Here is a 22,134-nt window from a genome sequence, read left to right on the forward strand (position 1 = left end):
CATACTGAGCTTCAGAGAATGCTCCGACACATGGTGTCTGTGGGTTTCAATGTATTGTTTCATTTTGTCTCAAATTGAGATAAGATAATGCAAAAGCATTTGAATTTTCCATGCAAAATTGATAATATGCATGTTATTTATAACACTGCTAGATTAAAAACTCGAAAAATGCATCTTAAACTGTATCCGACCAGGGGCGTGATCAATGCTATAGAATGCATATATATGGTTAAAGACAATGCACAGTAGACAAACTGTAATTAAACGAATATATTTATTGTTATCAGTCACGCGAATAGAAAATGTAGTGCCATTTTGCGTGAAGTGAAACAACCACTTGAACATTCAGTGAATAATTTGTATAGTCTTTCACTTCGTCACCTATGAAAAGAAGAACAACCATTTTATTCACTGGCGAGTCGAGAAATACAGCCAACAGCAGAGATATTGCACGAATTTAGGAGGGTTATTTTAACCGGCAAAAATGTTTGCCCTTTTCTAGATGCAGCCAATGATATTTTATTACACGCGCACATGAATGATATTTTTGTTTTTGTTTTTCATACTGAGTAAAATTGCATGAACTTTTTACCGAAAAGTCACGCATGATCACACATCATTTAGAATGTCGACATTTGATATAATTCCACTTTAACTTACTGACATTGTTTTCATTTGTGTAGTCAGTCGTAGCTAAAGAAACGTTATCTTTTCCATTCGTTCCATTCGCGTCTTTTAGAAAGATACGTTTGCCCTTATTTCGGTATATTTAATGTCAGCTTGATACAAAATGCATATATAGACTATATAAAAACCTTGACAATGATTAATTGTATGCTACTTTAGAGTATTTGTAAACAACTTCTATGCATGGTTATTCGATACTTATTTCCTTTATGTCTGTCTATTTTTTTTGGCTGGGTTTAACATCACACTGACAAAATTAAGGGTCATACGATTATGACTTTCCAGCTTTTGGTGGAGGAGGAAGACCACAGGTGCCGATTCGTGCATTATTTCAGGTATGAGCGGGTATCTGGGTAGAACCATCGGTCTTTCATTTGCCAGCTGCATGACTTCCTTCATCACCCAAGAAACCGTACCATTTTGTCGATAAACCTCATTATTCATGAAACGGTGGTACGGTAAAAATAGTCAGTGAAGGGGAAAAGTTAGATTTTGCAAATGGATGGATACAGTGACAATATAACCTCGGAAATATGTCTTTAAATTTCTCTTTTTTTTATTAAACAGTAAGAGTCTTTACATGGGTAGAACGCTTGCACAAATGTGTATAACGGTAATTAATACTGTGTAAACAAACCGTATTAATAGAAGACATACGGGGTACAGTCACGCAAACACTCTTAACAACGCGCAATCGATCAACTATTATATATCTTGTCTGTTAAGACTTTAATTTCGGAGTTAAGAATAGCAAGCCATTGCTTTTTACATTGCAGTAAAAATACTGTCCAACCAATTGTGATCTGTGCTTTATTTCAAAATCGGGAAGAGCTTTATCTGTATTATATTTAATAACAGAAACTGGGTTTAGTCATACTACACCATTTTGTCAATATTTTTGCGTAGCCAAAGTCGGAAATGTTATATTGGATATGTCAAATCAACATAACTAAAACGCGTTTCGCATGCTGCATTTGCATCTTGTGACTTTATGTGCTATACGAAGAATATGTTTTAGTATTTGCTCCGGATTTTTGTTGTTTAACAGGTGAGTTGTTTGAACATTTAAACAATGATAGTAGCTGTAATATTTTATAATAATATTGTACATTGTATGCGTTGTCTCTGACTAAATTTGTCCAAAGACCAATTTCTCATGTTGTACGAATTAAGGGCTCAACCAAATTGCGTTTACTGTATCATAATTGCTTAACTCCTGTATGTACATGTATATATTTACAGCAATATAGAATAATTAAACTAACCAGTTTTATTACACGAATGTACAAAATGTACATTCGTTTTAAACATCAACTTAACAATATAATACATGCAAGATAGTATCCTTGAAAAGCGGTGTTGATTTAAACAATATTAATTTTCCAAATATGTATTTCATACAAACATTTATTAATGTGATAAGATTGAGGAGTAAGCTATTTAAGCTTGTATTAAAACCTCTTTACTGAAAAGCAGTATTGAATACAGTCGTGTAAAGATTTTGAAAGCGTATTCATATCAAATAATTTTATACTTTATATACAAAGGACAAGTGATGCATGAGGAAGTAATTTAAATAGTTCAGTTTAGAAAATTGAGGAAGTGAAAATGCTTGAATCATTGATAGTCTGTTTTGTATTCTAAACATAATATAAGAAATCCGCGGGCTTGTAGCCTCATTTTGTATATGACTACATTGTTCCTTTGGTGTTAGTATGAAAACCAATCTGACTAAAGTACATATCCTATTACGCTACGCATAGGATCTGAAAACGACCTATTCATTGCCTCGTTCTGACGGCTCTTTCTCTAGCCAATCAGAGCCTAGCTTACAACATCTTGCAAATCTACATGTAGCATTGACTTTTGATATTTACAATTCTTATGTCGTAATGTATCAGATAGCCGGTTAGCTCAGTCGGTAGGCCACTTGCTTTGTAAGCGAGGGGTCCCGAGTTCGAGTCCTGGAATAACCGCATATTTTTCTTATCCTATGACAATCGAACAAGTCGTCTGATTGGATAACATAAAAATAGCAATAATGGAAATCCAAAATATACAGAAGACGAATGTGAATAGGCCGTTCTCAGATCTTCGTTTAGAAGATCAAGTACTTTAGTCAGATTGGTATGAAAACGACATTAAGGGTTTTACAAATATTTGTATTTCGTCATAAAACTAAACTAAAGTTATCCTGTCAAATTTTGATAAGATAATGATGAAGCATTTAAATGTAATGTAATTATATATAGCCGCAGAGCTTGCAGACCTATCGTAGTTATTTCATTTATTTACATATTATTTTTTTACTACAAGTTGATTTTAGTTCAAACAGCTCAGTATCATGAGCAAGTATAACACATTGAAATATACTAAGTTTTCGGAGAAGAAAGGTCATTGAGATGTGTACCGTTGATCTAAGTAGGCGTAGTAATTTGCGGCACCTGTACGAAAAAAAAGGAACTGTTTTACAGCTGTAAAACGTCTGTAAATGAACTGTATTTTGAAATTACACCTGTAAAAGACCTGTAAGTGGAAAATAACCAGAAATACAATTGAAATTTACAGGTGTAAAACATGCATTTCTCAAAAGATACAGCTGTAAAAAAATACAGTTGAAAGTTACAGCTGTAAAATGATCATGTCTCAAAATTACAGCTGTAAATTGTTTGGAGGGAAACATGAGTACTGTCAGCCATCTTTAATTAAATTTGGCGGGATATAACTGAAGTTCACAAAGAAACTACATTTTCTAAAATATTGGAATTCTAACCATTATAGAGTAAGTGCAACTGTATTAATATTTAATATAGTTATAAAAGGACATATATATGTACATGCATTAACTATTGACACTATAATAGAAGTTGATAAGTTTTAGTGAAATAATTACAGAATTGTCATATGTTTTAATGACAAAGAAAGAAAACAATATCTGATGCACAGTATCTACTTTGACTATCCTACTCTTGAATTTTGCAAATGGTATACTGTAAACATATTTCATTGCCGTTTATTTACTTACAAGATAATTTATTTTGCCATTTTTGTAGCAATTGCTACCTTTCCTAGAAAATTACAATTCACCCTAAAACTTTTTGTACCTCTGCTTTCGTCCCTTAAAATAATGTCTTCTTTTTCAACACCTGTAATATTTCTATAGCTGTATCTTTGAGGCATTTTTACAGCTGTAACCTTTAGGCATTTTACAGCTGTTACTATTTCATCTTTACAGCTGTAACTTTTTCATTTTTACAGCTGTAGGTTTTTTTACAGCTGTATCTCATTTGCATAATTCGAACTGTTTTACAGTCGTTTGACAGCTGTAAATTAAAATCTACAGCTGTAAAATCAATGTTGATAATGAAATCTACAGGTGTAAATTTGAAATAATCATGACTGTAATTTTGAACAAAAATACAGGTCTTTTATAACTGTAAAATTTCATACAGGCTTTGAAGTTTCATTCTACACCTCGAGTGTATTGTCTTGTCTAGTCCGATGAATATACACTGAAGAGGCCATCTCCCAAAGAACAAGGACTTTGTGGACTGTATGCATGTATACATATATTATATGAGCCGCGCCATGAGAAAATCAACATATTGGTTTTGAGACCAGCATGGGTCCAGACCAGCCTGCGCATCCGCGCAGTCTGGTCAGGATCCATGCTGTTCGCTAACAGTTTCTCTAATAGCAATAGGCTTTGAAAGCGAATAGCATGGATCCTGACCAGACTGCGTGGATGCACAGGCTGGTCTGGATCCATGCTGGTCGCAAAGCCACTATGATGATTTTCTCATGGCGTGGCTCATATATGATATATGTAGTGGATTCATAGAAAACAGCATGTCTCATAGTGAAAGTAGATATATTTATTTATGATCTTCCCGGTATAATTAATCATCATTTATTGTTTCTTGTTGTTTTCTGTCTGTTATTGATTTATGTATATTAATGTCTGAATATCTCTGTGAAACAACGAAATTTTACCAAATATATAAAGTTTGCAAGTTCCTACAGCAAACACAGTGTGTGCCTAAATACTTGTATGTCAATAAACATAATATCTACATTCGTGTTACTGCACTAGAATATGTGTCAAATAAAAAAAATATGTTCCAAATTTTTATGTTCCATGCTGTACTTACAGGTAAATGTGTCGTTTTCTGTATGTGCTCTTAGATTGATGAGATAGAACTAAACATACAAATTGATATACTTACATGCTCTAATAATTCAAAATATCATTTCTAACTGCAGATAAACAAGAAAGATAAAGCCGAGTATAAAATATCGGAGAAGAGACACAGCATCGTAAGCGCAAGAGCAGCTGCAAGCGCTAGTTAAAAGTAATTAACTAGTTACAACAGCGGTATGACGTTTCAGAAGTACAAAAGTGTGATTTTGGTTTGAACATAAACAGATATCTCTGTCATATTGCGGATATTTTCTAACATCGTGGTATTCAAAACATGCGAAAGAGGAGAACATTCCAGTCATTTAAGTTTCTAATTTATTTACTTGGTTTAATGTCATTGTTTTGTGTGTTGATAGGTGTAAATAAGCTTCGTCCAGAGTGCTTACCTCATCACTCACCTGTAAGGTGTAAAATGGTTCATTCAGATTATACTTTTCTCGTAACTAGACGTCCATTGGAAGCTTCTCCTCTATTAAATATAACAAGACATAATGAGAGAAAAGAAACTGCTAAGGAAACGAAGATTGACACACAAAAATCCTCAAACGATATCGTTAAAGCTCCAAAAAGGGGTGTGAAAACATCTAAGGACATTGCAAGACTGTCAAATAATGTTCCTAAACCAGTGCCTAGGACAAGAACGTATACTATTGCCGAATTAATGAAAAGAGCTAAAGAAGATCAGCATTTTTTGACAAAAATTCTAAGCCAGTCATATTGGCATCGAAGGACAAAAGACGTTCTTCAACGTTATTTTACAGGAACGGGCTACTCCTTTGAACCTGAATTCAAGACTGACAGGAATGAAAACCTGATTAACGATTATGACATTTATAATGACGTCATGGTGTTTTTACATATTCAGAAGACAGGCGGAACGCATTTAAATGAAAGATTAGCAAGTCGATTACAAATTCCATTTAAATGTAATTGCCCGGAAAAGCAGAAGGTGTGTCCGTGTTTAAATCCAAAGGGTAATGTGTGGATATACAGTTCCAGATTTTCCGGTTGGCCTTGTGGATTACATGCAGACTGGACACAGCTGCACAGATGTTTACCTGGGCAGCTTGATCTGACTGAAAGGGGAACAAGGAACAGAAGGTTTGTTTTGCACATTTAGCAAAGTCTGTTTCTTGGTGTTCACATTTAGTCATTCTATTGATATGTACAGTCAACTCGCCAATAAAGAATCACTGTCAATAGCCGGTCACTTGAAAATAACATGTGAATCTCTCTTAAACATATTAGAGTATGCAATGTTTAAGTATCCAGTTATATACACTTATCACATAGCAATTATTAGACATAATCTAATGAGTTCCATGAGTAGATAACTTACAACCATGTTTCCTGACGTGGATTTAAGCACTCTTGAAATCTTCGAACACACAAATTTGGTATCATACTGACGAGTGAAACACATACTTTCATAGGAATAATATGATTATGAATTTTAGATTGACTTCGATGACAAAAAGTGCCATCAAACAAAGGGCGGTCATTCAGCCAATAGAGAATCACCCATTTCAGAGATAATCAAAAGGTTGTTCATTCTGCTTAGAAATACAAATCAAAGGTTGATTTGATGTTGTCCCGGTTTGAACTGGCAAATTTAGATAAATGAATAAGGTTCTGTGAATCAGTATTTTTATTTTAGTTTTAGATATAGATTGTGCAAATTATGCCTAGAAATACAACTGTGAAAACTAGTGCTATTTTCCTTTACTTAATATCTCCTGTTTGAAATGTAAACATACTGTTTCTCATTATATTCTATCTTAAAATGTTTATTTCTAATGTCACAGGCATGTTTTGTCAGAAGAAAAGACTATTTTTTCAATCGATAGAAAATATGATAAAGTAGGTGACCCCCTATTGGCAAAAGTGACCCCCTATTGGTGAATCAGACAGGTATAAATATTTCATCATAACTTCAGACATAAAAGAATGATTCAAATAGATAGTGACCCGCTATTGGCGAGTTATCTGTACAAACATAAATTACTCTAGAAATATGTAAATAGATCAATTTAGATTTAGTTTTTCGATTTAAATTAAATTTCGATTTCGATTGAATCTACAGCATTTAGTAAAGTATATTTTATGCGTATTCGAATCTTTCGTGTATTCCATTATTAAAAATTAACTTTTTAAATACAACCTAAGACTAAATACAATTTTTTAAGTCGAATATGTATGGACAGGTTTATAGTAAACTACACATCTGTTTAACGTTTTAATTTATCACAAGGCAATTAAGTGGCGATGAATCGACATCAAACTAAGAAAAACATTATGTTAGAGTTACAAACGCTCGTCACACTTGTTTCATGTCATTACAAAGCAGTTTTATGTTTTAATATCGCTGCCAGTTAAAGCTTTAACTGATTTTATTAATAAAGGAACTCAATCAGGACCACAGACTAGATAAATCAACCAATCAATAATGGAATAATAAACTCTATAAAATGATCTTTTGAAAGATGGTTTAATTGATATTTAAATCTATAAGAAGATCATTTACACGCATAGAACGCAACCAATCAAAATAATAAAGACTTAGTTTGATCGAGACTAATCAAGAATGGTAATGAAATTTGCAAACCCCTCACGCTTTAATAGCACAATTCTATTAGATATAAAAAATGATTGCACTCCATGAGACCAGAAAATGACAACACTGAGGCCATCACTCATCACTTAAATGCTACTTAATTCAGTCTGTTAATGAGAGGTAATGAAATGTGCAGCAATAGTGAAAAGAGCATATGTTGTTGTAAAGAGTTATTACAGTGTTACAGGATGGTTCCATTTTTACTGATGAGGTTACTCTTTTGCTTCAGTCTAAACCTTGGTTTGTTTTCTTTTCCCTTTGTAGATAGTTCCTATTGCCGTTTGTTATAACATTGTACTTGTTTCCTTGGTATCTTTTGTGACTAAAACTGAGTTTATAATTATTTATTTTAGCTCGATTGTAATTAAAGCTTCAAGTTTATTCGAACTACTGTCGAGAGTAACTTGAGTAATTGACTCTCGTGTCTCCTTTTCCGCTTCTTTAGCCAGTAGTGCAACTGGTGAATTTCAGTGTTATTTCTACTGTAAGCAAGAATAGAAGTTAGTGTTTAAAACCAGCAACTTCCTCTGGTAACTTTACATGATAGAAGCAACACTGCTTTCACAAAACCTCGGTTTAGAGTGACATCTGAAAGATTGTTAGTTATTTCAGTTGCAGAAATGAGACAATGAACTTGCAGGTACCTGTGTTCTGTTATTCAACATCTTGTCCACGTACCACTGCATACTCTAAGATGTATAAGCTCACTCTCTTACACTCGATGTATAAGGTCTATGTTTCATAATTGAGCCAGGAGACAAGTCACAAATATCCATTAATGAATTAGACAATGGCAAGTTTGTGCTTACTAAGGCCATATACCCGTGGAATGAAAACAGCCATCGGAAAGATTAATTGGATTTTGATGAATATTTGAAATTTTATTTTCAGATATTTTTACTTCACTCAACTTCGAGATCCTATTGCCCGATACATGAGCGAATTTTACCACCAGAGTGTTGTCGGCGGACACTGGCAGGACGCGCTATTAGGGTGTGGTCCAGGTTTTTCAGACTGGACGGATATAAGACCCTGCTTTGTGACAGAAACATGGAGAGGTGTGACATTAGACAATTTTATGGCATGTCAGCATAATTTAGCAACTAACAGAATGACACGAATGCTAGCTGACTTAAATAGATCAGATTGTTACAGAAATTATTTGGATAAAAGAGCAGTCTATAAAAGGGCTATGATGTGGACAGAATCAGCGAAGGAAAATTTACAGCAAATGCCTTACTTTGGCTTTATGGAAGATACGGAGGCGTCCGATAAGTTGTTTTCGCATATATTCAAGATGAGGTTTAAGGTTAGAAGTTCGAATTTACGAGGTCGTAGCTCTCAGATCCGAATTACAGAGGAGCAGTTTATGAAATTAATCAAACTGGTCGAGCTAGACATTCATACATATCTGTTTGCGAAAGATTTATTTCAAAGCCGACTACGTAACTTGTAACGAGAATTATATTGTTTAATTATGATTACATATCTATGTACATCAATAAAATACACACACCGACCTGCCTTTGTGAGGCCATCACATGGATTTAAAGTCCAGTGCTCCACCTCTGTACCACTAAGACTTTTTGTTGTGTTCAAAACACAGGTGAAAATTGAAATAATTGAACGCCATTTTTTTCATGTATTCAAACAAGAAAATTAACCGTATGATTGAAATGAAAAATATAGTTTAAATTCTTATCATAAACTGTCATAAAGTACCAGCAATCTGTAACTCGAGATCGGAAAGCAAGTGGGTAGTTCGTACTATTTTTAATATTCGGTGAAAGCTTTTTCTGAGACAGACCCGTTGATACGTGCAGTCATAAAATTTAAAAACAAAAACGACATGTTCTGAAATCTAACTCCTTGTTTTTAGCTCACCTGAGCACGAAGTGCTCAAGGTGAGGTATTGTGAACGGTCATTGTACAGCGTCCGTAGGCATCCGTCGTCCGTCGTGTGTCGTCCGTCAACATTTTCCTTGTGAACACTCTAGAGGTCACAGTTTTGACTCAATATTTATGAAACTTAGTCAGAATGTTTATCTTGATGATCTCTAGGCTAAGTTTGAAATTGGTTTATGTGGTTCCAAAAACTAGGTCAGTAGTCTAGAACAAAGGAAAAGCTTGTGAACACTCTAGAAGCCACAGTTTTAACTCAATCTTTATGAAACTTGGTCAGAATATTTGCCTTGATGATCTGTAGATCAGGTTCGAAACTGGGTCATGTGGGGTCAAAACCAAAGTCAGTAGGCCAGATCAAAGGGAAATCTTGAAAATTGGTCAGAATATTTGTCTCCATGAAATCATGAGGTCAAACATGTTTACACTGCAAATATTGCGTACATATAGTTGGCTATATTGATATCCCCATGTCTCAGGCGGAAGTAAAATAAGCTTAGAAATATATGCCGGTGCCATAGAAGTGGAATGTCTTAGTAATCTGATATTCCTGTTACATATTTTATGCATCTGAGGTATTATAAAGAAATGTTCACCTAAAGGTTTTATGAAGGAAACTTGAATAATTCATTAGTTTAGGTTTGGAACACATTACATTATTTGATTTTTCCTGACCTAGATAAGAGACGCCACGTATTCAGGTTCACTTCTCGTGGTATTGCAGCACCTCGCTGAGTCAGAATGTTTGTCTTGATGATTTCTAGGTCAAGTTTGAAACTAGGTCATGTGGAGTCAAAACTAGATCAGAACGCTATAGGCCATAATTGTTACCCAAACTTTATGAAACTTGGTCAGAATGTTTGCTTGATGATTTCTAGGTAAGTTTGAATCTGGGTTCATGTGGTTTAAAAACTAGCTCATCGGTCAATCAAAGGAAAACCTTGTTAAACACTATAGGACCAAGTTGTGACCCACTTTTATGAAACTTGGTCAAATCTTTGCCTTGATGATTCCTAGGTGAGGTTTGAAACTGGGTCTTTTGGTTAAAACAATGTCACCGGCCAGATCAAAGGAAATCTTGTAAATTGGTAGACAATTTGTACCATGTTAAATCTGGTCAAAACTTTGTGTAACCTAGGTTGATGGTTGTGGTATTCTGGTAGAGCGACAGTAGGCAATCAGGATCTTATTGTTAATATTTTACATAAACATGAGTTCACAAGTCGTGATAACGTAGAGAAATGGTCAATACTACATGAGATTGTTCAATCGTCTCTTTTGAGTTTTTCATATACAATGAAGTTCCAATGTATTGTATCGGCAAACTAATGACTTCAATCGATCTTGAAGTAAAATGCGAATTAGTGATTATGCAAACAATGCGTTAATATAATAAGATGGAATGTGTATTTGAACAGACAGATGCATGCAAATAAAATAATATTATATTGCTTTCTTTGACAAATATTGCGTACATGTAGTTGGCTATTGATATCCCCATGTCTACGCGGACGTAAAATAATCGTAGAAATATGCCGGTGCCATAGAAGTGGAATGTCGTAGTAATCTGATATTCCTGTTACATATTTTATGCATTTGAGGTATTATAAAGAAATGTTCACCTAAAGGTGGTATGAAGGAAACTTGAATAATTCATTAGTTTAGGCTTGGAACATTACATTATTTGAGCCGTGCCATGAGAAAACCAACATAGTGGCTTTGCGACCAGCATGGATCCAGACCAGCCTGCGCATCCGCGCAGTCTGGTCTCGATCCATGCTGTTCGCTTTCAAAGCCTATTGGAATAAGTGAAACTGTTAGCGAACAGCATGGATCCTGACCAGACTGCGCGGATGCGCAGGCTGGTCTGGATCCATGCTCGTCGCAAAGCCGCTATGTTGGTTTTCTCATGACGCGGCTCATTTGATTTTAACTGACCTAGATAAGAGACGCCACGTATTCAGGTTCTCTTCTCGTGGTATTGCAGCACCTCACTGAGTAATTCTTAACCTTTTGCCTGCTCTGCCATTGCGACCAGTGCAGACCAAGATGAACCTGCATGGGTCATGATCTGTTCTGTTCGCTATTCAGTCAGTAAATTTTCAGTGAGCACCCCAGTGGTACTGTTCAATTTGAATGATGGACCAGTCCATTTTAGAAATTTAGCAGGGTAAAGTTTAAAAGTTCAGAGGGATATAATAATCTTGCAAAAGTACTTACATATACGATTGCAGCTCGGCCCCAGCCAATATGTATGATTTCTGTGCCGCAGTCAAGAAGTATTGGTCGCATGTCCACAATCAATCGTTTCTAATTCAACTTGTAAAACAGATGCTGTAACCAAACTAGTATTAATTAGTGAAGAAATTATATATCGAATATTTTGAAGATTTTAAACTGACTGAATAGAGCGTTAAATTTTGTACCTATTTTATGAACTTGAAATGGTTGGTACAATATTTGGTAAGTGCTACAAATTTAGATCGAATTGGAGAAACTGTTTTATGTAAAAAATTTCAGTGAACTGTTGAAGTATTAGAGTAAAAAATAAATTATTTTGGGAATTTCACAGATCCATTTTTACTGTTAGATCAAAATCAATCGAATCATTCATAGATTGTTTTTTTGGTTTCACACGTGAACATCAGATCTTAGATGTGCATTCATAATTCATTTGAAACCTTGATTTTATTAAACTATTCTACACTGGTACATGTGCGTGTATGAGGGATCAGCTGCAACCTTGGCAGAATAAAATAACTCTACACAATGAACGAATATAAAAAAAAACTACATTTTGATTTAAATGTCATCATCACATAAGGTCAAAACTTTGTCCTATAACTAAATCTGTTGATTGTCTGTTGACAGTCTGCATAAAATATCAAAACAAACTGTTAAGCTAGATCTATTCAGCGAAACAATACCCGTATCTCCCATTATTCTCTTTACAACGAGTACACACTATAAATAGATGTCATATAACACATGTAGATGAAACTTGAAACCAGGAACACCCGAAGTCATTCGGTTCATTTAAAGTGGCGATCGCTTAAACGTCGTTGAAATTTTACCCTATAAGCCATGACTCAAATATCTAATTGGTGCTCTCAACGCAAGCTTTCATATCAATAATATATATATATATATTCTTTACAGATAATATGCACATTAGTCAGAGTTAAATACAATGTTTCTTTTTGTATGTACTTGCATTATTATGCTGATAATGATTAAGGTTGATATGTTGTATATCTCGTTATAATGTTATGCATTAATTTAACAAAGAAAAATGCCCAGACACAAAGTAAAACACATATGAAATGATGTGTGCATGCATATGTTCAGGTTACAAAATGAACTGTCCATTTAACAACTAGTCGTGGAATTTCATTGATTCATATCTTTGGCAGCTTTAGTATTTACACGTCATTCTGATTTGTACAGGTACTGACAAATACAGTCACAACTTTATATCGTACATGCAACTAGTTATAATATTCATTTTCATTCAGATTGAAACCATATTCGGTCATGATGTGCGTGAAATTAGCCAGAGCAGCCAGAGTAGCCAGAGTAACCAGAGTTCAGCCAGAGTTCGGCCAGAGTTCAGCCAGAGTAGCCAGAGTTCAGCCAGAGTTCAGCCAGAGTTTAGCCAGAGTAGCCAGAGAAGTCAAAACTCTGGTTACTCTGGCTAGCCAGAGTAGCCAGAGTTCAGCCAGAGAAGTCAAAACTCTGGTTACTCTGGCTGGCCAGAGTAGCCAGAGTTCAGCCAGAGTTCAGCCAGAGAAGTCATAACTCTGGTTACTCTGGCTGGCCAGAGTAGCCAGAGTTCAGCCAGAGTTCAGCCAGAGTTCAGCCAGAGAAGTCATAACTCAGGTTACTCTGGCTGGCCAGAGTAGTCAGAGTTCAGTCAGAGTAGCCATAATTCTGGTTACTCTGGCTAGCCAGAGTAGCCAGAGTTCAGCTGGAGTAGCCAGAACTCTGGTTAGTTACTCTGGCTGGCCAGAGTAGCCAGAGTTAAGCAAGAGTTCATCCAGTATCCAGAACTCTGGTTACTCTGGCTGGCCAGAGTAGCCATAATTCAACCAGAGTAGGCAGAGTTTCTAGATTTTTAACATGTTCTGGCTACTCTGTTCAGCCAAAGTAGCAACAGTAGCCCGAGTCATCAGGATATCATTTGCTCTGGTCACTCTGGCTGTTTCTCAGCCAGAGAAGCTAGAGTTTCTAGGATTTTAACATGTTCTGGCTACTCTGATCAGCCAGACTAGCCAGTGTAGCCAGAGTAACCAGGTACCATGTATTTTCAGTCTTAGCTAAGTTTAATTATGAAACTTAATATGTCATTTCTATCTAAATAGCGTATTTAAAACTGAATTTCAAGTTAATAACTATTTTCAAGTGGTTAATTAAAGTAGCTCTGGTTACTCTGGCTAGCCAGAGTTTCTAGGGTTTTAACATGTTCTGGCTACTCTGGTCAGCAAGAGTAGCCAGAGTAATCAGGTCCCGTGTTCGCAAAACATTTTCAGTCTTAGCTGAATTCGATCTTGAAACTTAGTATGTTATTTCTTTCTAAATTTCTGAATTTCAAGTTAATAACTATTTTTAAGTGGCTATTTAGAGTAGCCAGAGAAGCCAGAACTCTGGTTACTCTGACTGGCAAGAGTAGGCAGAGTTCAGCCAGAGTAGCCAGAAGTCTGATTACTCTGGCTGGCCAGAGTAACCAGAGTTCAGCCAGAGTAACACGACTTTATTAGGATTTTAACATGTTCTGGCTACTCATACCAAAGCAGCGTAACATCAATGAAACTTAATGGCAGACACTAGAACATAGAAGAATACATGCATCCCGATTAATGTTGTACAATTAACTATTAATCAAATCATTCACTTTCAGTTTTAATATTGCATATGCCATGTTTTTATGATTTACCTACATATCTGCGATATGTCACATGTTTAATTGTTAAGCGCCCTTGAACGTATATTTATATTAAATGGGCGCTCAACAAATTTGGATTAGTAATAAATAATAAATAATAATAATATAATAATGATAATAATCTCATATACTAAGTTTTTTCTGCAATGGATGCAATATGGTGTTACAGTATTCTAATTGTGGGCGAACGTATGTTTTTTAGGCAGTTTCTATTAATATTATTGTTATAAAATTGTACATATTTTTGTATAAATGTGAGAGTGTTACTAGCTTTTGAAGATGTAATATTTCAGTAAGTGTTTCAAAGTTAAGACATCACTAAGATATGAAGCATTTTCTGTAGTTTTTAGGTCTTGATTAAGTAATATATATGGTAAGATGATATTTTTTGTTTTTTTGAGATTCCTATTACTTCGTATTTATCAGGATTGAATTCCATAGACCAGTTACGTTCCCATTATTCTAATTTTGTCAAATCATCTTGAACTTTGTAAGAGTCTATTAACGAGTCTATGTTGAGGTATATAATAGTGTCATCAGCAAATAAGCGTATTCTGCTTTTAACAGAGTCAGGAAGGTCATTTATAAAATAAAGAAAGAGACAAGGACCCAACACTGAACCTTGAGGAATCTCCTGAAAGAACTGGTAAAGAGTGTGAGCCTTCAATTACTACAGATTGAGAACGGTTACTAAGGAAATTGAATCCAGGATAGAGAGATTCTATCGACACAAAGTTTCACGATTTTATAGAGAATCTTGTCGAAAGTTTTCTAGAAATCCATTAAAATGAGACCTGTTTGTTTCCAGATTGGATATTGTCAAAAGTTCCTTCTTTAAAGGATAATAGGTGAGCCTCACAGCTATGTTTGGAACGGAAGCTATATTGGAAAGGTGTGAGAAGATTGTTGACTATTTGGGTTCTCTCAGGGTTGTTTTTTTTCATGTTTTATGTATCAAGTGATTCATAAAACGGACTTCTGCCAGAGTAGCTAGAGTTTCTAAGGCTTTAACATGTTGCGAAATGACCCTTTTTTGTACCCTCAGGGTTTTTTAGTGTTTCATGTATCAAGTGTTTCATCAAACGGACTTCACAGAATAGTCTTATCATTTAGCAGTCCTATAACTGTTTTATCCGAACACAGTGAGTATCGTTTCATACACATACACAAGTGATACCGAGTTAATACAACATGGAATGTTGATTGTCTGATGGCATAAGGTGACCACAATCAATTTTTGAATGGCATTTTGCGTTTTGATTTCATGCCATAGGTACCTACCTTTTTCCAAGGGTTTAGATGAAATACCGTTATTAAGCCGCTTTAAGTGTATGTGTTCACATGTCAACATTTCGTCAACTTCCACAACTTTAATATGCAAATTTCAGGAATTGGTTGTTGTCAGCATGTATGAAAAATTTATTCTCCAATTTCTTTATATTATCGTTATGTCTTCAAGTTAATTTATTTGGTACAATTTCAAGGCAAACACTGAAGTTAAATAAATACAAAACAAGAAGCCTTCAAATAAATATTCTTTATTTTTACACTCAAAGTTATATGGAATTCACTGAAATTGTTTATGATATCAGTATAAAGTACAGGACATTTGTGGTCCTGAATCGCTTACCTGGACTTTGTGGGATATGACAGTCATAGTAAAAATTCACAATTTGTAATTGTCAACTCTAAATTCTGGGTATTCTGGAAATTTTAAACTTATATTGTATAAGATTAAAAGTTTACTTGATAATCCACAGAGAGAGACTTATATTGCCCAGGGGGTGGTGATTCAATCAAGTTTGAAAGAACTCCGTTATAAATTTTGCTAATTTACATGCAAACTATTTCAGCTCTTACTAGTACCCTTGTGGCTCTGAAAGATGTTTGCTATGTAAGTATATCATGTTTTTTTCTATGTAGGATCCATTTTGACACTGGGGTATTGGTTTGAACATGTAAAATATCTTTACTCTTGTCATTGCAATTCTTATGAGAAGATTTTAAAAGATTTTCCTGAAAGATTTTGCAAGCTTATTAGCACAAGCGGGGGCAATTTTGATATCAGGGGACATGATTTGCTCAATTTTAAGAGAGGCATTCACTAGGCCATGCTACATACAAAATATATATAGTCTGGGCCTAAAGGAAAATAAGACTATTTTTATAGGATTTAATATATTACTCTATATGAAACTTATAGCCCCAAGGCAGATCCAATATGACCCCGAAGTCCATGATTTGAACAATTTTGAAAGAGATGTACTTGCCAATGCTTCTTGCAAAATACCTAAGCTCTGGGTCTTGCGATACTTGAGAAGATTTTTAAGGTTTCACAATACAAAATGGAATAAGTACCGAGTTCAGTCAAAGAGCCTGACTCAATCTGATAGACAAGACAAAAGTTGATCTTAAAACCTCACACAGTGACAAGAGCAAGTATAGTGTATGAGGGTCACTCAATATATAATGGTAACTATTAAATATCATTTAATCTGACTTAGTCTTACCTATTAAATTATTTTGTTCAGTAATGTAAATTGACTTTTCACCATTTTCACACTGTTACGTACGGCGTTCCGTTTGGACAACCGTGACTTTTTATTTAATACTAAACCGCAATGCACGATGGTACGATGACGAAAACGCGATGGCGCGATGACACGATTGATGAAACAACGATGGTACGATTGTAAAAACGCGATGGTACGATGCTGCAATCGCTATTTTGCGATGTCGATGTAATATCGCGTTTCAATCATCGTACCATCACGTTTTCAACATCGTACCATCGCGTTTTCACCACCATATCATCGCGTTTTCACCATCGTGCCATCGCGTTATCATCACCGTACCATCGTGGTTTTACCATCGTGCCATCGCGTTATCATCATCGTACCATCGTGGTTTCACCATCGTACCATAGCCTTCCAGTTAGAAATGCGAAGTCCCGTACACATTTTTTTTTTGTCAACAATAGATGAATGTATCTAAATGTATTTTGAGAGAAGAAATTTACCATTTAGATTCTGTTGTTTTCCAAAATATTAAGTGCTCTGTTCAATAAAACTGTAAAACTGCAATGTGAAAATGAGATTGTATCAAGCCTGTATTTTACTGAAACATGTATTGTACCACTGCGCATGACCTCCGGATGGTGACAATGCGATGGTACGATGATGAAAACACGATGGTACGATGACGAAAACACGACGGTGAAAACGCGATATTACATCGACATTTCACCATCGCGCCAGTGTTTTCACCATCATACAACCGTTGTTTCATCATCATGCCATCGCGTTTTCGTCATTGTACCATTGTGCATCACGATTTAGTATTAGATAAAAAGTCATGACTGTCCAAACGGAACATCGTACTTATGGGGAAATATCTGTACTGTTTGCATGACAGCGCTATTTTCAAGGCATGCTCAAAACTGGACATTGACAAAAATTTTTAAAAAAATGTGCTCCATTAATCGTCGTGCCGTGCCGGGCTTAGCCTTTATTCGCCATGATGTAATTTTGACCCCAACATGGCAGGCACATATATGTCCGTTTCCGCCAGGGCTCAAACTCGCGACGGTCGGATTAGATGACAGACGCTCTAGTCACTGAGCTATGGAGGCGGAATTATTCAAAGAAGGTTTCTCAAAAAGGTGCAACATCATACAAAATGGTATTTGCAATATATCAATTAGTAACTTGGTTTTAGCCATGGGCAACCTAAATGTAGCTATCGTGTGGATGGTTGACATCGTGTGTAATAAATAAGTTGCCAGACGTGTATAAACTGTTAAAGGATATTCTAAGAACTTGTATCGAAAATACCTTTTGACATGATACAGGCATATTACTAGTATAGTATAGCCTTGAATATCCGGACTCGCAATGTTTTTACGACTTCTTAGTTTTACATTAAGAGTCCTGAGAACAATGAATTTGGAAATGCATTGTATAAGCTTATAGAAAACTGTACAACCCGATTTGAGGTACGTTGAAACTAAAGTCATTTTTGAAGAAATTTGAAGGAATATCAAAATTTTGTTTTTGTATCTTAGTAGTCAATTTAATATTTTGTTAAAATATTTTCAAAAGTAGTGGATCGAAAACGTCCAAAATCCTGGTGCCTACCAGTTCAAAATAAATTAGATGTGGGCTGTAATATCAAATATCAATGCTGATATATTCTGCCACAGACCTTGCAGGCTACTTTGTATACTTACAATTATAGAAAAAGAAAACACTACCTTAGCATTAATTTACAATGTATACTCGGCGTCACTGAAAAGTTACCACCTAATATATATTTACCTCTTTACTATTTTATACAATATCGACGTCACTTTTTCATGGCCTGTGCGCGGTTTATTACTCATAGACCATTGTCTGATATGTCTCCTAAACCCATTTCATGACTGTCAGGTGAGAACAGCATATACGACGTGCAATTTCGCGACATGAAAGTTCGGCGTCAACCATGCCAATGGCCTGATGGCGTTGATCGTGCCTTAAACGTGGCATTCTTAGCAAGGATATTCTGGGTTTTTTGACGTATTCCTTTTAGTCTGTCGACTAACTTTTAAGTGCGATGAATGATTTGCGATAGAAAATTCGTACATGTCAACATTGCTGGAAAAAGTCATTTTGCAAGTGCAGCCCGTGCCTCAAATGGAGTTTATCGAATTTGACAAATCTTTACACCAGTGACGTCTCAGCTGCGTCAAAAATGTAGTCGTGTTATACCTTTAACACAGTCCAGTGCGATTTTTAAAATATAAGGGTCATTATGGTGGTAACTTTTCAGTGACGCTGAGTATATATAAACAAACAGCCTTTGCATATATCCTGTTACTTCTTTTTTTGGAAAGTGTCATTTTCTGTTTCGTGTTACTCTTAACTTTGTTCGAAAATCATGCCGTCTTACAGTTTCTTTCTTGTTGTTGTTGTTGTTATTTTATATTTTTAGGCGTGTTTTAAAAGACTTTCAATCTACCATAAATATATAGACCTGTCCGCTTTAATCTTTGTGAATTTCAGCCTTCATATACCACACACACAAAACGCAACAGGTCTAACTTTTTATTTACATTATAATTATATACAACAGTTAGTGCAGCCTAATCATGTATAATATGATTTTTATGAAAAAGGGTCATACATTTTAAAAATGGCTCTAGTTTACATGTTTGTCTGTATTTTCTCTGGCTTTTCTGGCCAGCCAGAGTAACCAGAACCCGTGCGCATTTCAGTTATTCCTGGTTACTCTGGCCAGCCAGAGTAGCCAGACTATGTGAAAATTATTAAACAGACTGTCCTGGTCAGCAACAGTAACCAGAGCTCTGATTAATCTGGCTACTCTGGCAACAGGTTTTACTGTATTTTCTTAGGCTATTTCTGATTAGCAGGGTAGCTTGTACCAATGGCCATCTCGAAAATTCTGGCTGTTCTGGCTAGCCAGAGTAGCCAGACAAATGAAATCATGGTCACTCTGACTACTCTGGCTGACCAGACTAGCTAGAACATATTAAAATCCTAGAACGTCTGGCTACTCTGGCTGCAGTCTAAAAGATAAGACAATTCTTTGAAGTCCGTTTTATGAATCACTTCATATATATAAAACACTCAAAAATCAAACCTGAGAGAACCAAAAGGGTCATTTCGCAATAGGTATTACAGTATGTTCTCTGGCTATTCGGGCTAGCCTAGGTAGCTAGAACCAATGGACATTTCGGAAATTCTGGCTGTTCTGCCTAACCAAAGTAGCCAGAGCAATTGACATCCTGGTTACTCGGCCACTCTGGCCAGCCAGAGCAACCAGGTTTCTGGCTACTCTGGCTGAACTCTGGATATTCTGGCCAGCCAGAGTAACCAGGACTGGCTACTCTGGCTGAACTCTGGCTACTCTGGCTAAACTCTGGCTGAACTCTGGCCAGCCGTAGTGACCAGAGTCCTGGCTACTCTGGCTACTCTAAATAGCCACTTGAAGATAGTTATTAACTTAAAATTCAGTTCTGAACATGCTATTTAGATAGAAATGACATATGAGTCGTGCCATGAGAAAACCAACATAGTGGGTTTGAGACCATAATGGATCCAGACCAGCCTGAGCGTTAGGATCCATACTGTTCGCTAACAGTTTCTCAAAGTCCAATACGCTTTAAAAGCAAACAACATGGAAGCTGACAAAACTGCTCGTATGCGCAGCCTGGTCTGGATCCATGCTGGTCCCAAAGCCACTATGTTTGTTTTCTTATGGCACGGCTCAATTATTAAATTTCATAATCAAATCCAGCTAAGACTGAAAAACTTTTGTGAACATGGGACCTGGTTACTCTGGCTACTCTGGCTGACCAGATTTGCAAAAACATGTTAAAATCTTACGAACTCTGGCTTCTCTGGCCAGCCAAAGTAACCAGAGCAAAAGGAATCCTGGTGACTCGGGCTACTCTGGATACTTTGGCTGACCAGAGTAGCCAGAACATGTTAAAATCCTAGAAACTCTTCCTACTATGGCTGAACTTTGGCTGAACTTTGGCTGCTCTGGCTGAACTCTGGCTACTCTGGCCAGCCTGTGTAACAAGGGTCCTGGCTACTCTAGATTAACCAGATTTCTAGCTACTCTGGCTACTCTAAATAGCCACTTAAAAATAGTAATTAACTTGAAATTCAGTTTAAACATGCTATTTAGATAGAAATTACATATTAAGTTTCATAATCAAATTCAGCTAAGACTGAAAATGTTTTGTGAACCAAGTTACTCTGCCTGCTCTTTAAATCATAGAAACTCTGGCTACTCTGGCCAGACTAACCAAAGCAAATAAAATCCAGGTGACTCGGGCTATTCTGGATACTATGGCTGACCAGAGTAGCCAGAACATTTTAACATCCTACAAACTCTGGCTTTTCTTGCTGAACTCTGGCTACTCTGGCCAGCCAGGGTAACTAGAGTTCTGGCTACTCTGGCTGAACTCTGGCTACTCTGGCCAGCCAGGGTAACTAGAGTTCTGGCTACTCTGGCTGAACTCTGGCTACTCTGGCCAGCCAGAGTAACTAGAGTTCTGGCTACTCTGGCTGAACTCTGGCTACTCTGGCTGAACTCTGGCTACTCTGGCCAGCCAGAGTAACCACAGTTATGACTTCTCTGGCTGAACTCTGGCTACCCTGGCTAGCCAGAGTAACCAGAGTTTTGACTTCTCTGGCTACTCTGGCTAAACTCTGGCTGAACTCTGGCTACTCTGGCTGAACTCTGGCCGAACTCTGGCTGAACTCTGGCTACTCTGGCTGAACTCTGGCCGAACTCTTGCTGAACTCTGGCTACTCTGGCTGCTCTGGCTAATTTCACGCACATTCGGTCATGAGCTAGCTCGTTTCGGAGACATACAATATACGAAACGTAAACCCGATACTGTAACAATATACGAGTCAGCTGCGAAAGAAATTGTACACTTTAATCTTTTATAAAACTGTCTCCATTAAATTTTAGAAAAAGCCGAAATACGTAATGGAAATAGATTTAAAAGCGTTTAATTAAGGATGTTGTAGAAAGAACACAAAGAAGACCAAAAGCAATTATTCATTTTTTTATATTTATTTTTTGCTATTAAAAAAAAACGTTGGTTTTCTGTCGATAACGTGTGTAGTTAATTATGTCTCCCATCAAACAGTGGTGTGGGAGACATATTGATTTACTCCAGTATGTGTGTCCGTGTGTCTGTCTGTCTGTCTGTCTGTCACAAAGCTTATCCGCACTCTAAGTCAAATATTTCTCATCCGATTTTCACCA

At 36.2% G+C, this 22,134-nt stretch overlaps 1 protein-coding gene across 1 annotated transcript; it reads left to right on the forward strand.

Moving 5' to 3' along the window:
• Positions 1 to 1,081: 1,081 nt before the first annotated feature.
• LOC128558554 (heparan-sulfate 6-O-sulfotransferase 1-like) lies at positions 1,082 to 9,021 on the forward strand. Its single transcript, XM_053548203.1, has 3 exons — positions 1,082 to 1,735; positions 4,951 to 5,989; positions 8,394 to 9,021. The coding sequence occupies exons 2-3, from the start codon at positions 5,163 to 5,165 to the stop codon at positions 8,956 to 8,958; spliced, it is 1,392 nt and encodes a 463-aa protein (XP_053404178.1). The 5' UTR covers positions 1,082 to 1,735; positions 4,951 to 5,162; the 3' UTR covers positions 8,959 to 9,021.
• The last annotated feature ends 13,113 nt before the right edge of the window (positions 9,022 to 22,134 follow it).

Source organism: Mercenaria mercenaria, chromosome 7, assembly GCF_021730395.1.
Source record: "Mercenaria mercenaria strain notata chromosome 7, MADL_Memer_1, whole genome shotgun sequence".
Lineage (NCBI taxonomy): Eukaryota > Metazoa > Mollusca > Bivalvia > Venerida > Veneridae > Mercenaria > Mercenaria mercenaria.

Coding starts and splice junctions, on each gene's coding strand:
- LOC128558554 (XM_053548203.1), top strand. CDS start 5,163: ATGCGAAAGAGGAGAACATTCCAGTCATTTAAGTTTCTAATTTATTTA. Junction 5,990..8,393: donor AGGGGAACAAGGAACAGAAG/GTTTGTTTTGCA, acceptor TTTTATTTTCAG/ATATTTTTACTTCACTCAAC.